Raw genomic sequence first — 16,708 nt, 5'->3', positions numbered from 1 at the left:
TGTGGCTGGTCAGACCGGCCTCCCAGCCAGATCTCTGTGTAATCAGCACAACCTCTACACAGAGTGAGCTTCAGAAGGACCCAGACATGCGGAGGAAATAGCACTTCCATGACATCCGTGACACACCTCAGAATGAGTCTCCTTATTTTTATGGCTCATTTACTACTAGCAGTCAAGTCACTGACCAGTTATCTTCATAGTCCTATAAGCCATGGAATGTTGTATAAGAGAGCCTGGTAGCAGAGGTGTTAGAATGGCAGCTGCTGCTGAAGCAGATTAATATGTAATTGAGAGGGGCAGCTCAGTCCTCCATGGAAAGAGCCAGGCCTGGAGTCAGGAGGTTCTGGGTTCAAATTTGACCCCAAGCATTTCCCAGCTCTGTAACCTTGGGCAAATCACTTAACCCCAATTGCCTAGCCCTTACTGTTCTGCCTTGGAACTGATATTTGTATTGATTCTAAGACAGAAGGTAAGAGTTTAATATTTTTAATGCATATGAGAAATATCTAACAAAATAAATAAAATTCTAATAAAACATAAATAACAGTTACATGGGGTTTTCTAAGACAATATATTTCACTGGATTTGACAGCACTGTTCTTTGTTGCTTATCAGTTGCTTGGCCTTTTGAAAATTTGGTCTACTTTAGAAAATTCTCTAGGTAATCCTGCATAATCCTTTGGAAGTTTTCATCAAGAATGACTTTGCTACATGCAAAATGGATTTAGAGCTGGAAGGGACCTCAGAGGTTACCAAATCCAACCCCTTCATTTTTAGAGATGAGAAAAGAAGCCCATGGAACTCTAGCGATGTTTTCTCGGTCATTTTCTAGTGGTAATAAAACCATTATCACTTGGATTCTTTCTCTCTTTAAAGAAATCATTAACATTGACATTGAGATCCTTTTAATTTATATTAATGCTAGAAGAGATTTCTTCTGTTTATGTCTAGTCAGGTTCAGCCATTTTTGACTTACCTTTTTAGGTGCCATAAAATAGGGTTTGTTTTTTTAAAAAGGTTGGACTGGATTCTTTAAGAATAGGGTCACCAGGAATTTAATTTATTCCAAGAGATTTATTTACAATTTATTTACAAAATATAGGAAGAGTAAAGTAAGAAAATCAGAGAGAGGATAGGGTAAGATATCTAGCCTATGCACTATAAGTAATTTACTCCGGGCCCCTGGCTCAACCTGGACAGGGAGAGTTAGTCCTTAGCCAGAGAGGCCTCGGCAAAGCGGGGGACCTGGGGAAGTCTCTCTCAAGAGGTAGGTCTCTCCTGAGGCTGGTCTCTCCAGAAAATCCAGGAAAGGAGTCAGCTCTTTTTACTCACCACATGTCAGTCCAAAGGGAGAGATTTAAGAATAGTCACACCAAGTCCAAGGTCTCGGTCCAGTAAGCAGATTCTTCACCAGCCTCTAACTTGAACTCAGAACTCTAGAAGTCCTTTCTGAAGATCTCAGATGAATCTGCTCCACAGGAAGTTGTAACTCCCTTTTAAAGACACTTTCTTTTGTGTCACTTCCTGTGCCTTCCCCTAATTTTATGTCTACCAATCACAGTTGAAGCTTTGCTTTAGGACTGACCTGGGGCAGTCAGTTTGATTTTGATTCGTCACCCACTATTGCACACGTGGGTCACAGACCTTCCCACTAAATGATTAAGTGGGATGTTTCCACTTTTGGTGATTAGATCTAAAAATGGGCAGGGGTTACAATTTGATCTTCGCAATCAGGGGAGAGTTAATTAATTTCATTTTCATAATCAGGGTAAAGTTAAATTTAATCTTCACACATTGCTATGTCCTTCTATGGTATTTAGGGACACTGAGGGGCCCGAATCCAAATGCAGTGATTTCTCTGCTTCTGCTGATGAGAATAGATTGCCACAGGTCTCATTCTTGTAGTCAGCAGAGTAATTTTCTGGTCAAATTTGCTTTGTCGCTGTATAGGATGATAACCTCCCTCATTCTCTTTCTCTACCTACCATGATGCTTTGTAATTGAGCTCATATGAGTATTGCCCTCATTGTTGTTGCTCTCCAGCTTTGTTGGTGAATGTGGTTTGGGGTTTCTTTCAACCTTCTGGTGACTCTTCTTCATTGACTTGATTTCTTCAGAAATGTTAGTAATGGATGTGTTTTCCTTTTGACCACTTCCCAGTTGTTGACATCAGCCAAACCCAACTGCACTGCCAAGATTGGATTCTAGTTCTTATCCTTTGGTTTGTCTTCTATTCTCTCCTTCAGGATCAGGATGTTTATTTTGCTAGTGACCCTTCCCTCCCCAGTATTATCCTTGCTCATTCCCCCTTGATCTTCTGTTGAGTTCAATGAATTTCTTTACCTTACTTTTGTGTGCGTGTTTGAGCATCCTCTGTCTAGTGCAGATACGGGTTAGGTTCATCTGGTGTCCCTTCCTCCATATTTAGACATACTTCACATGTACCCCAATTGTGAGTTATAGAAGGTTCTACATCCTTCTTCCTCATTTCTTCACTATTTTACCCTGCCTCCGTTTTGCCCCTTTGAAATCCCCAGAACAGGACAAACATCACCCCACTCAAGATCTGTCTTCTTATTTAACTCCCTCAATACTTTTTGTAGTTATTTAGATTATAAAAAGATGGCCAATCCCCCCCCCTTAGAATATTAGCATCTTATCACACTCCCCCTTCCAATTGCTTGGATACATTTATCTTTTTTACTTTTTCTTCACTTTTATGTTTTTATTTCAAACTTTCTACTCAGTCCTAAGACATGCCTGAAAGTCCGCTATTTCATTATCGATCCATTTTTTTCTTTTGTAGGATTTTACACTCAGCCTTGGAGGGTAAGTCATTCTTGCTTTATAAGCTTATATCTTTTGCCTTTTTTTTTAAAGTAACCCTTACTTTCTCTCTTGGTATCAATACCATGTATTGATTCTAAAGCAGAAGAGCAGCAAGGGCTAGGCAATGGGGGTTAAGTGACTTGCCCAGGGTCACACAGTTAGGAAGTGTCTGAGACCAGATTTGAACCCAAGACCTCCCATCTCTAGATCTGGCTCTCAGTCCACTGAGCCACCCAGCTGCCCCCTATCTTTTGCCTTTTGGAATGTTCTACGCCGAGATCCCCTGTCATTTAAAGAAGCTGCCAGGTCTCACGTGTTCTTGCCGGGGGTCGTTTAGTACTGGAACTGCTTCTTGCTGGACGTTGGGAGTAGCTTTCCTTGAATGCGAGTTTGTAGATCACCTTCCCAGGACTGTTCCTTGTGGAGGTTCTTTCAAGAGAGGAGCAGTGGCTGCGTTCTCCCTGCTGAGGCAGCGGTCCTCGGCTGTCTCACCCTCTGGTGGAGAATAAGCTAGCGCTGGGCGGCAGGCGTGAAGAGGGGCGAGCCCATTCCTACTTCAGAAGCAATGAAGCGAGGAGCAGTTGTGTGCATTCAGAGGGGCTCCGTTGTCTGCTCAGCCCGCAGATAGGTACGCACCCCCCTCTGACGGGCCGTGCTTGCAGCTCTGCAGCCTCCATGGCAGTGTGTAACAACATGACGGCCGCCTGGCCTCTTCTACCACGGAGAGCCGCCTCGTTTCCTAAACGCTAAATGGTTCAATGCCTGTCTAAAGCGTTCATCACCACGAATAAGAGTTCCTATTTACGTAGGCTTTGAGGTTTGCAAAGCACTTTTAGAGGCTAGCTCATTTGTTCCTCACAATAACTCCGTGAGACCGGTGCTGTCTTTATCATCCCCATTTTTACAGTTAAGGAAACTGAGGCACAGAGGCTCGGTGACTTCCCGGGGCGAATCCGTTGTTAGCATCTGAGACGTGATTCCACCTCATGCCCTCCGTCTGCCAAGGCCTGTGCTCTAACCACTGTACCACCTTAGTTGGCGCAATCATAGCTAGAGTTTCACGGCAACTTAAGGGATGCAAAGCACAGTACAGATATGCTTGTCTTGTCCTCACAACAATCCTGGCAGTAGGTCTTAATGCCATTCCCGTGTTTTTGATGAAGAAAGTGAGCCTGACTGACACGTGTCAAGGGTCGCACAGCTAGTAAGTGCCCGAGGCAGGATTTGAATTCCTCACTTCCTCATTTCACTGCCAGCCATCTACCCCTGTGCCACCTACCTGCCAAAGTTTAAGAGGAATGTTGTATTTGCCCCCAATTACATATAACACTTTAACAGTCTTTTCTTTTCACTTTGAGTTCCACACCCCCTCCTTCCCCCATCCGTCTCGTTCCTTCGCCCCTCTCCGAGGGAAGCAAACTGATACAGATTTACGGGTTCCATCGCGTAAAGCATTTTTCCTTTTGAGTCATTTTGGGGAAGAGGCCTCAAGCCAAACAAAAAAGGAGCGAGAGCGAAGGAGAGTGCGATTCAGTCCCATCCGATTCCATCCGCTCTTTCTCTGCAGGCTTGTCTCCATCGCTGGGCGGCCAGGTGAGAGCGCGCCCTCCGCGAGCCCCACAGCACCACAGACTGGGCAGTTAAGCAGGGCCCGGGACCAGCCGCCCCGCGTGGAGATCCTCTGGGTGGCCGTCCGGAACAGCCACCGAGCGGGTCGCTCCCGGGCCAGCAGTCGGGCGCGAGGCTTGTGCTGTCCACGTTCTCCTGGGGCCCTGCACGGAGGCTGGATCTTACTAGCGAAGAACTGGAATCAATATATTCTTAGTCATTGAATTCAGCCCTGTGAGTCCGCTTTATCCGAGGAAGTCATTGCAGAGTTCTGTCTGTGGCCCTTTACGTGACGGAGCGGAACCAGGGCAAAGCGGGAAAGTCTCCGTTCCTCTCCGGGGAAGATCCTGTCAGGAAGGGCAGTGGGCAAGAGTCTGCAGTTAAGGCCCGAGTTCACATTTGACCATAGATACTTCCTGGTGGTGTGACCCTGTACAAGGCATTTAATTGTGTCTGCCTCCATTTCCTCGTCTGTAAAATGGGGACAATAGCGACGACCCTCAAAGTTATCGTGAGGATCAATTGCGATAATAATTATAAAGCTCTTGGCACAGTGCCTGGCACATCATAAATGCAACATAAATGTCAGCCATCATTCACCATTATTATCCTCTTTCTATTCATTGAGATTTGCAGCCTTTTCTCTCTTTCTCACTGCCCACCCCCACGCCTACTCTGTCACTAGGATTCCTTGAGTCCGCCCCGCCCCTGCCTCACTTTGCCCTTTGTGGACTCACAAATCTCTGTCCTGGTTAGACCTGTATCGCCTCTTAACTGAAACCTCCCAGTCTCGTACTCATTGGTCTCCTCCTTCCCTCTCCAATCCATCCTCTCCTAGTTGCCAAAATAATCTTCCTGATGCACAGGTCTGGGCCGCCAGGGGGCAGAGAGGATCCTGGACCCTGGGCAAATCTGGCCCCAGAGATCTACTGGCTGTGTGACCCTGGGCAAGTCACTTCACCCTGTTTGCCTCCACTTCCTCCTCTGTAAAATGAGCTGGAGAAGGACACGGCCAACCACTCCAGGGTCTTTGCCAAGAAAACCCAACTGGGGTCAGGAAGGGTTGGACATGGCCAAAATGGCGAGAGCATCTCCAGGCCCGTTTCCCAGGCTGCGAAGGCGTTTCTTCGCCTCCACTTTTCAGTCTTCCTGTTCATTGCAGCTCAGCTCAGGGGCCAAGTCCCGCATGAAGACCTTGTTGGCTTCCTCCAGGTCTTTGGTCTTTTTCCTCCTCAGGTTTCCCTGCATTTCCTGCGCTCGGGGCACACTCCGTCCCTCGGGCAGACTGTAAGCTCCTGGAGGGGAGGCACTCATGTCGGGTGTTTGTCCCGCTTTCTCTAGCACCACAAGAGACTGGATCTTGTGAGAGTCCAATAAGATCAGGACCGTAAAGCTCTTTGCAAACTTTAAAGTGCTGTTTAGACACCAGTTGTTATTATTAATCCCTGGTGTTGTTATCATCCCACTATCTTCCTGAGCCTTCTAATGTACTGCTATGGAGCTCAAACAGTGCTTATAGAACCATTCTGGGGGTGCTGGTAAATGTTTAACAACAGGCTCTCTGGAGAAGGTTTGCACTCATTTTCATGTTTTATCTCCTTTATTGACACTTTCTGAAATCCAGATGATTCACAAAAGGGCAAATCAAGCCGTGAGTTGTAGCATTGGCGTTTCTGAGGTGTGAATGCTCACAGATTTAACAATGGGCTCACCTAGAGAGAGCTGCAGCACACCTTGCAGCACAGAGCTGTTGTTCAGTTGTTTCAGTCCCTGCGACCTGCCTCACTTCGCCCTTTCTTGACTCACAAATCACTGTCCTGGTTAGACCTTTATCACCTCTTAACTGAAACCTCCTTTGTCCGGCTCTTTTTCCTGGCAGAAATACTGGAGGAGAAATAGGTGCCATTTCCTTCTCTGGCTCGTTTGCCAGGTGAGGAAGCTAAGGCAAAGCATGGTCAAGTGACTTGCCAGGATTTTGAACTCAGCTGGATGAGTCTTCCTGGCTCTGGGCCTGGCACTCTGTCCACTGCACCACGAGCTACCCCGGGGCACGGAGCATCCATCTCCCTAATGAGTGGTTGTTGAATTGTTGGCTTGGCGGAGCAAAATCTCCAAAGGCCCAGGGGTTTCTCCTGCACGTGTTGGTCAGTGACCTTTCACAGAAAGCAGGCAGGCATGAGCTTCCCCAAGTTCTTTGGCCCTGGCATGGGGAGGCCCCGTGCCGGGCTGGTGAGGTCCTCTGGGGCTACTGCTTGCTGGGAATCCTCTTCAGGGAGATCCCCGCTTACTGCAGAGAGCAGCCCAGCAGAGCAGACGGGAACAATTCAGAGGGTGACAAATGTCTCTTGTCCAGATGCAACATGCAGTTGGATGGCCAGTCCATTGGCATTTACTGCAGGTGGACACTGATATCAGCCTAAAAGAATATGGACCAGGGGCAGCTAGGCAACTCAGTGGATAAAAAGCTAGGTCTGGGATAGAAGATCTGGCCTCAGATACTCCCTAGCTGTGTGACCCTGGACGAGTCACTTAACCCCCACTGCCTAGCCCTTACTGTGCTTCCTTCTGCCTTGGAACTGATGCTTAGAATCAATTTTAAGACAGAGGATAAGCAGGTTTTTTCAAAAGAAGAATATGGGCTAGATGGCATTTGGGGAGTTGTCTAATGCTCTCACTGATCTCTGGCAGAAAAGGCCATTTTTTTCATTTTATTTTTATTGTGATTCAAAGCATACTTCCATATCGGTCATAGTGGTAGGAGCAAAGTCGTACCTAACTAAAATCTCCCAATAAAACCCACAATACAGCGATGTGAAAGACGACTCCCACAGTCCTTTCTCTGGAGGTAGATGGCATTCCCCATCACTTTCAGGAGAGTCCTATAAAATTAAATTATAATCCCTAATAATAAAAATATTATATTTTGTGAGGTTTATCATTAGAAATCAAGGAATAAAGAGACTAAAAAAAAGACCACGTGCCCATGGCTGGTTAGCCATTTTCAAATTTTCCCCACCTTACCACCATCACCACTGATGCTACATCATGCAAGAAGAGAGGGTGTGGGAGGCGTTACTGCCAGTTAGATACCAATAATGTGACCTCGCCAATGACACAGGACAAATTATAGGGAATTCTGGGAAATACCAAGGACTTCTGGGGAATGACGTCTGAGGTTCAAAATCTCCATTATACAGTCCCAGGTCATTGCATTGCTGAGAGTAGCCAAGGAGAAAAGGCCATTTTTAAAATACAAATCTCTTCAAGCCACGCTGCATGTTTAAGAATCATGAACGGCATTCCGAAGACTCGGAGTTGTGGGCAAACCAAAGGGAATTTGAGAGCTGTAGGGCAGGTGGAAGCCGTGGAAGACCTCAGTGAGAAAAATGGTCCAGAAAACCTTCAACCAAATGTATGATTTCTGAACACAAGAGAGGATCTTCGGTTTACTGATATAAAGAACAGCAGCGATAATCAATAAACTGCAGAGGGCTATAGGAGACCACAAGTCTGCAGTCAGCAGTAATTCTAAAATTCCATTTCCAAACGAGCCGCGTTCCATTATCTTGAATTACTCAATTACTGCCAAAGAAATAACCTCAAGGCCCATTTCCCAGCTGAACAGCTCTTTCTCCAGAAGATTGCCGCTTCTCTTGAGGTTTTGTACATCCATACAAGATTCGATTAGAAGGGAGAGGGGTTGGGCAATTACAGTTACCAAGGGGTGCCTCCATGCCTTTTTGTATGATGAGTTTCATTTAATACCCAAAGGTCATGGAAGCAGGACTGTTAGCCCAGGAGTGGATTTTAGCAAGGGAGGGAGTTCAGCAAGCATAACTGTGAAGAGGAAAATTCTGTTTCATGACAAAAGGGTATGCGGTCAGGAACATTCCTACATTTCTAGGAGCAATCCCTTCATCCCAAAAGGAGGCAAAGGTCTAAATAGCAAATAGACCATGTGCCCTAGAGGAAGAATGAGTTGCAGAAGCCACAGAACCAGACATCATAGGGTGACTCCTGGCAGATGCTGATGGATTGACCTCTCGGGTTGTTTGCTGATCTAAAAATCCTGTAACCTTATGACAGTGATTATTCATAATGAAAAATTAACCTTTGAGTGTGAACTGTGACGATGGTGTTGTGCATCTAAGTTCAAAATGGCATCTTGCTTGAATTATGTGTTCGGATGAGCGGTTAACAGTGAAGGAGGTGATTGCCTGGGATTCACACGGGGAGCAGAGGTGTCGTGGGTATCGGAGTGGAGGACAAACCAGTACTAGCTCCATGCCACCCAGTTTGGCACAAAGTACAGCAATTCTGAGGTGACCCACAAACCTTTGTGGTAGTTAGTTCAGGGCCCTGATAACTGTCCTTGTCTTGTCTTCTCTTTACCTCTGTCCACAACAGGGGGGCAGAAGGAGCCCTGAGTAAGCAGAAATATGTTTGGTGTTTCAGGAATCAGTCACTTTCAAGGATGTTTCTGTGGACTTTACTCGGGAAGAATGGGGACAACTGGACCCAACTCAGAAAAACTTGTACAGGGATGTGATGCTGGAGAACTATAGAAACCTGGTTTCCTTGGGTAAGGTTGACTTTCTCTAAGGAGAAAGAATGCTCCCCATTGTATCTTTCTGTTCTTATTTTCCAAATCTGGGGCAGGGGAAGGAACCTGACTTTCTTAGCTGAGTTTTGGCCTGGCACACAGAGGTGGGACATTAATATGTTTCAATACACATTTATTAAGCACCCAGGTACATACCAGGCACCACTTAAGTTGCTGAGGACAAAGACTGCCCAGTAAATCCATGACACACACACAAAAAAAAAGATTAAGAGGGGTCAATTTGGTGGCTCAGTGGATTGAGAGCCAGGCCCAGAGATGGGAGGTCCTAGGTTCAAATCTGGCCTTAGACACTTCCCAACTGTGTGACCCTGGGCAAGTCACTTAAGCCCCATTGCCTAGCCCTTACCACTCTTCTGCCTTGGAAGCAATACACAGTATTGATTCTAAGACAGAAGGTAAGGATTAAAAAAAAGACTAAGAGCTCCTAGTGTAGAGAGAAGGGAAGAGAGTCCAGGACAGAACTTTGGAAGAAGATGTGCTTAGCTGGTAAGAGATAGATGAGTCTCCACAAAAAGGAGGCAATTAGGAACAATCAGAAAAGTTGTCCTTCTTGACCTGACCTCTTCCTGTGTTCCCTGCTCCTGATACATCTCTCCGTATTCTGGGATCTAGCTACATTTGGCCTACTTGCGGTTCTTCACGATGACATTCCATCTCCCGTCTCTGTGTCTTTCTCTGTGGGGGGAATGCTGTGTCCCTACCTCTGCCTCTTCGTTTTCTGGACTTCCTTCAAAGCTCAACTCAAATCTTGCCTTCTAGAGGAGACTTTTCCCAGCCCTCCCAGCTGCCAGTGTCTTCCCTTTGGGGATAACCTTCCATCTAGTCTGTATATTTCTTGTTTAGACCTGGCTATTTACATATTGTCTCCCCCATTAGAATTGGAGCTCACTAAGGGCAGGAGCTATGTTTTTGCTTTTTGTGTATTCTTAGCCCTTAGCACAGAGCATGGCACATGGTAAGCACTTAATAGATGTTCTTTAACCTGACTGACTAGGAGGAGAGGGAAGAAAGAGCAGTCCTATGGATGTCCAGGGAGGAAAGAGTATGTTGGAAGAGACAATCTGGTCAGTCTTAAGCTAGAGGGTAAGGAGGGAAAAGACAACTTAAAGTGATGAGTTCATTGGTAATCTGGAAGAAAGTTTCAGTACAGTTGGAGGCCAGAATGCAAGGGGTTAAGAAGTTGAAACATTAGGAAGAGGAGGAATTAATTCAGGCAACGATATGTACCATGTTTTGTGTGAAAGAGAGACGGCGGTATCTTGAAAGGATGGGATGAGGGAGTGAAGTTTTCTAAAGGACCAAAGAGACCTGAGTATGTTTCTCCATAGCAGGGAAGGATTCAGGGGGTGGAGAAAGTTTGAAGATGAAAATGAGAAGATTTGATTGATGGGACAAGTGAAGAAGGGAAATGAGAAAGTGCGTAGGTTAGCTGTGGCAAGAAGGAAGACCATTTCTTCCCCAGAAACTACAACAGAGGAGGAGAAAATGAGGCATAACCTTGTGGGAGTTTGAAATGTGGCTTGAGTGTTTTTTGCATCATGTCCCCTTTATACAGCTGGAAAGTGGCAGTTTCAATGTGTTCCAGGGCTATAAGTTCCATATCCTCTGCTCCCCCAGTCAGTCAATAAGCTTTTATTAAGGGCTAACTATAGGCCAGGCAAACCCTGAGGATACAAAAAAAGGGCAAAAACAAGGTCCATATCCCCTAGATCACAGTCTAGTGGGGGAGATGGCATGTAAATAATGAGGTACACAAGAGATTTCTAGAGTTGGTGAATGGTAATCTCAGCAGGGAAGGTCCAGGAAAGGTGTCCTGTAGAAGAATGGACTTGAGCTGATTCTCAGAAGGAAGTCAGGAAAACTAAGAAGCGGAGAAGTATTGGACAGAACACTTCAAGCATGGGGGACAACCAGTGCAAAAATGCAGGAGGAGACATGGGCTATGGTGTTAAAGGGACAACCGATTGGCTGGTATAGCTAGATTAGAAAGTATATAGATGGCACGTATTCTCTTTCTCTGACTAGCTCAAATGTTTGAAGAGTTTTATGGTCCAAATTGGTTCCTATCCTAGCAGGAATTAGATCAAGTGAACTAATTATCTAATTCCCCAATTCTTTCTTTGATCTTATTTTTTAGCAGTTTAAAAGGAAGCCTACTTCCAGGTGTTCTGCCCTGACCACTACCCTACTCTTCCTAATATGCCCTTTTCCTAAGAGTAGATGGGATTGGAGTTGAATTCTGGGTAGTCATGCTCCAGGCACTTTGCCGTTTTTTTTTTCTATGAACAGGGCTTCAGGTTTTTAAGCCAGATGTGATCACCAGGCTGGAACGAGCAGAAGCTCCATGGACACTGGAGAACAAAGGCTTCAGACCCACCTGTCTGGGTAAGTAATGGAAAACCAACTGATGGGAATTACCAGGAACAACAGCTCTACAGCTAAGTAAGAGGAAACCACTTCTGAGATTATGGACAAGAAACATCCTTCAGAATCTTCCCTCAATCTTCAGGCAGAGGAGGAGGAGGAAGTTGCTGAGTATCAGTGCTAAAATGACAGTGTCTCCAGAATGTTCTTGTTTCTCTTCAGCTATGAATTGACACCTTTCATCCATCCCTTGGCATGAAGCCAACTGTGTTCTTGATACCTCTATCCATATTCTCTCTAGCCCCAGGTTAAGAAGTGTTGTTCCTTTTTTCTCAGGCTAATCCTTCCATCTACACTTAGGATCCCCATCCTTTCTGCTCCCTGAGGACATTGTTCCCAGGAGAAGCAGCATGATGTAGGAGGAATAGCACTAGCTTTGGAATCCATCAATCGATGAGCATTTATTAAGCATTTACTGTATTCCAGGCACTTTACTAAAGTGATGAGGATATGACAAAAAGACAAAAGAAAGATCTCTTCCTTTAAGAATATCAGTCTAGTTGGGGAACAACATGCAAACAATTATGTACAAATAAGCTATTACAAGACAAATGGGAAGCAGTCACCAGAGAGGAGGTAATTACTAGCATTAAGTGGGATTAGGAAAGGGACCTGAAACTTGGGGAGCAGCCAGGGTCACATGTGAAGAACAACAGGAACACCAGTGTTTGTGGGGCAGAGTAACATGCCTGGAAAGGAGTAAGGTGAGAAGAGTAATAAGGCTGAAGAAGCCCGGTGATAAGGGCTTTCAAAAGAGATGAGGCAGATAGCCTACTCCCCTTGACTAGGGGTGAAATGGTGAGGGCCGGGATTGTAATCTCCAAGGGTCTCCATAAAAGCCTGATGTAGTAGTTAGAGCCCTAGGCTTAGATCAGGAGAACCTGGGTCTAGTGCCTCCCTTTGACACCTGCTAGCTCTGTGCTCCTGGACAAATCCCTTAGGCTCTGGTTGCTCCTTGACAGCAGGAGCTATCTTTTGCCTTTCTTTGCATTCCTAGGGCTTAGCACAGTTCCTGGCACATAGTAGATACTTAATAGAGGTTTGTTGGCTAACTGACTCAGGAATCTGGGCCCGAGTTTCTCCATGGCTAAGATGAGTGAGTCGAACTCATTGGTCTCTAGAGTCTGTGCCAATTCTAATCCTGTGATGCTGTGGTCCTTCCATTTATTCTGTCCCCAGGGACCCAGTTCAGTCCCTACCTGCCTACTTTTCTTGCTGACCTCTCTTCAGTCTTCCTTTTGGTACTTTATTATTTGAAAATGATTGTATCCTTAGTGTGCCTTCAATCCCTATAAATCTGCAAACACCATGTTGTGTTGAACACGCACTGAATACCTTCTAGAAGGGAGCAGTTCAGAAAGCAGAGGTCCCATAAAGTCCATCAGAGGAAATACCTGATGCAGGGCCTACACAAGGCAACTGCTTCCCAACCTTGGTTCCCAAAGCAGGGTCCAGGGCTGCTTTGACTCGTGCTATTAGCCAGGTCCCTCTCCGTTATCACTGTATCAGGATTCTGCCAGGAGGCAGGAAGCCTGCCTTAATCTTTATAATTAAAGAATTTCTCTCCAGTCTAAATTCTCCAGTGATTGAGTAAAGCTAATGCATTGTCCCAGGTTTCTTTTATTTGCAGGATTTATTATCACTGTTCCTTCACAGATGCTTAAATTTACTGTATGAGTTCACCATTCCTCATGAGTTGCTTTAACTTCTTTTTAACCTTTACTTTCTGTCTTAGAATCAATACTCAGTATCAATTCTAAGGCAGAAAAGTAGTAAGGGCTAAGCAACTGGGGTTAAACTAGGCAGCATCTGAGGCCAGATTTGAACCCAGATCCTCCCAATTCTCCACATGGCGTTCAAACTACCTAGTTTCTCTCACATTAGCCTTTAATAGGTATTGCTGCTAAAAAGTCAGGACTTGGTTCTTCTCTTTTGGCACAGAAAACAGGGGTCATATATGGAGAGAGAGAGAGAGAGAGACAGAGAGACAGAGAGACAGAGAGACAGAGAGAGAGAGAGAGAGAGAGAGAGAGACAGAGAGAGACAGAGAGAGACAGAGACAGAGACAGAGACAGAGAGGGAGAGGAGACAGGAGGAGAGAGAGAGAGACAGAGAGGAGACAGAGAGGGGGAGAGAGAGAGAGAGAGAGAGAGAAGGAGGGAGAGGAGACAGAGGAGGAGAGAGAGAGACAGAGAGAGAGAGAGAGAGAGAGAGAGAGAGAGAGAGAGAGAGAGAGAGAAGGAGGGAGAGGAGACAGAGGAGGAGAGAGAGAGAGACAGAGAGAGAGAGAGGAAGACAGAGAAAGAGAGGAAGACAGAGAGAGAGAGAGAGAGAGAGAGAGAGAGAGAGAGAGAAGGAGGGAGAGGAGACAGAGGAGGAGAGAGAGAGACAGAGAGAGAGAGAAGGAGGGAGAGGAGACAGAGGAGGAGAGAGAGAGACAGAGAGAGAGAGAGAGAGAGAGAAGGAGGGAGAGGGGGGGGAAAGACTTGTCTATATATGTATGTATTTTAAAAACCATTTTTCTCCTTTCAGATTGGGAAATGAAGCCTGAGACTAAGGAGATCTTTTCAAAACGGGGAATGTATATGAATGTGTCATTGCCAGAAAAACTCAAAAGTGATGATCCCTGGGATTACACATTGGGACGAGTATGGGACTATGATAGGAAATTCAAGAAACAACGCAATAGCCAAGAAAAAGAGTCACGAGAAGTAGGGGTCATCCCCAAGAAAACAGCCAGTGATATGAGAAGCCAAGAAGGTAATTTGGGGAGGAATTTTGGACAAATGTCACTTCTTGTTGCACAACAAGATAGTACTACAAAAAAGCATCTCCATCAATATGATACAGGTGGAAATAGCTTTAAACAGTATTCAGAACTAATTAAATACAACAGAATTTCTCCAGGATTGAAACCTTATAAATATGAATACAATAAAGCTTCCAATTCCAACTCAGACCTTATTCAGTATAGTAGAATATCCACTGTAGAGAGAATCTCTAATTTTGACGAATTTGGCAAAGCCTTCCAACAAAAGAAGCACCTTATCCAACCCCAGATAAACCACGCTGGACACAAAGTCTATAAATGTGGTGAATGTGGCAAATTCTTCAGACAGAGCATGCACCTTATTCAGCACCAGAGAATTCATACTGGAGAGAAACCATATCACTGTAATGAATGTGGGAAATCCTTCAGGCAGAAGATTCACCTGATTCGACACCAGACACTTCACAGTGAAGAGAAACCCTTTAAATGTAATCATTGTGGGAAATGCTTCAGCGACAGCTCATCCCTCAATGTCCATCAGAGAATTCATACTGCCGAAAAGCCCTATCACTGTAGTGAGTGTGGCAAAGCCTTCAGCCTCAGTCAGTACCTTATTCAACACCAGCAAATTCATACCACTGAGAAACGTTATAAATGTGGTGAGTGTGGCAAGGCCTTCAGCCTGAGTCAGTACCTTATTCGGCATCAGAAGATTCATACTGGAGAGAAACCCTATGAATGCAATGAATGTGGGCAGACCTTTACTCAGCAGGGAAGTCTTACTCAGCACCAGAGAAGCCACGCTGGGGAGAAACCCTATAAATGTAGTGAGTGTGGAAAAGCCTTTGGCCGCAGTCTCTATCTTACTCGGCATCAGAGGATTCACACCGGAGAGAAGCCCCATATATGTGGGGAATGTGGGAAATCCTTTAATGATACGGCGGTCCTTGCTCTCCATCAGAGGATTCACACTGGGGAGAAACCGTGTAAGTGTAATGTTTGCGGAAAGGCCTTCCGCCATACAAACCAGGTTACCCAGCATCAGAGGATTCACACTGGGGAGAAGCCCTATAAATGTAATGAATGTGGAAAAGCTTTCACTCACTGTGCTGGCCTTACTCATCATCAGAGAATTCACACTGGAGAGAAGCCCTATAAATGTGATGAATGTGGAAAAGCCTTCAAACAGAAAGTTTACCTTACGCAGCATCAGAGAACTCACACTGGAGAGAAACCCTATAAATGTGATGAATGTGGGAAGACCTTCAGGCAGTGCTCAGCACTCATTTCTCATAAAAGAACTCACACTGGAGAGAAGCCCTACACTTGTAGGGAATGTGGAAAGGCCTTCAGTCATAGCTGTAGCCTTACTCTGCATCAGAGAATTCACACTGGAGAGAAACCCTATAAATGTAATGAATGTGGGAAAGCCTTCAGCCAAAATATATTCCTTACTAGACATCAGAGAACTCACACTGGGGAGAAACCCTTTAAATGTAGTGAATGTGGCAAAGTATTTAGCCAGAGTATGTCTCTTACCCGCCACCAGAAAACGCACACGGGGGAGAAACCCTACAAATGTGATGAATGTGGAAAAGGCTTCATCCAGAAGATCCAGTGTATTCAGCACCAGAAAATTCATACAGGAGAGAAATCTTAAAAAATGTATTCATCTAAGAAAGGCCTCCAGCCGGAGCAGAGGCATCATCATTCAACAGCAGAGAATTCATGTTGCGATAGGAAATGTATAAATGTAATTAATGAGTATTAGAAGGCCTTCAAGTGTAGTTTATTCCTTGCCACAGCTTTCAGAGTAGTACAAAATACAGAGTGTCTAAAGTTTTAGGCCTACTTATCGACCAATCAGCAGGTATTTCGTAAGCAGTCAGTTTGGTCCAAGCATTAGAAATACCAGTACAAAGAACGAATGCTCCCATGGAGCTTACAAAGAATAAGACCCAAGAGAACAAGAAGAAAAAGATATCTTCTCTTTCCTGCCTTGGTAATAGGGGTTAATGGGTGTATGCAATCAAGAGCAGGAAATCCATAGGGAGGAAGTCTGAACTAACATCTCTGAGAAACAGGGGCCGCCAATGCCACTTGCATCCCTAAATCTGGGATCCTATTTATTCCCCAGGCAAACAGAGGCAGAAGAAGATATACAATATGACTATCATGATATACATGAGAGCTATGCGAAAAGGTAGCTGAACTCGATTAAATGCAGTGAGCAATCTTAGTTCTGGACAATAGATGATGCTACATACTTCCCTTTGGTCGGAGAGGTGGGAACTCCAGGCGTGGAATGTTGCATGTGTTGTCAAACACAATCCTGGTGTCCGTCACTTGGTTTGTTATGAGGGGGGGCTCTTTGAGGGGGGAGGGGGGAAGGTAAATAAGGAAATCATGTCAGTGTAAAAATGGCTCAAATAAAAAAATAAAATTTCCTACAA

The 16,708-nt window shown here is 45.1% G+C and overlaps 1 protein-coding gene across 1 annotated transcript in view; it reads left to right on the top strand.

The window, feature by feature from the left end:
* Window positions 1-16,708, top strand: part of LOC100016346 (zinc finger protein 260-like) — a 26,879-nt gene extending 10,171 nt beyond the window's left edge. The window contains exons 4-6 of the mRNA XM_007492183.3: window positions 8,893-9,019; window positions 11,351-11,446; window positions 14,018-16,708. Coding sequence (XP_007492245.1) covers window positions 8,893-9,019; window positions 11,351-11,446; window positions 14,018-15,915 — 2,121 coding nt within the window. The 3' untranslated portion in view covers window positions 15,916-16,708. The remainder of the gene's footprint in view (window positions 1-8,892; window positions 9,020-11,350; window positions 11,447-14,017) is intronic.

The sequence above is a fragment of the Monodelphis domestica genome, chromosome 4 (genome assembly GCF_027887165.1).
Source record: "Monodelphis domestica isolate mMonDom1 chromosome 4, mMonDom1.pri, whole genome shotgun sequence".
Classification (NCBI taxonomy): domain Eukaryota; kingdom Metazoa; phylum Chordata; class Mammalia; order Didelphimorphia; family Didelphidae; genus Monodelphis; species Monodelphis domestica.
The sequence above is the reverse complement of the archived record's forward strand: the minus strand, read 5'-3'. Positions and strand labels throughout refer to the sequence as shown.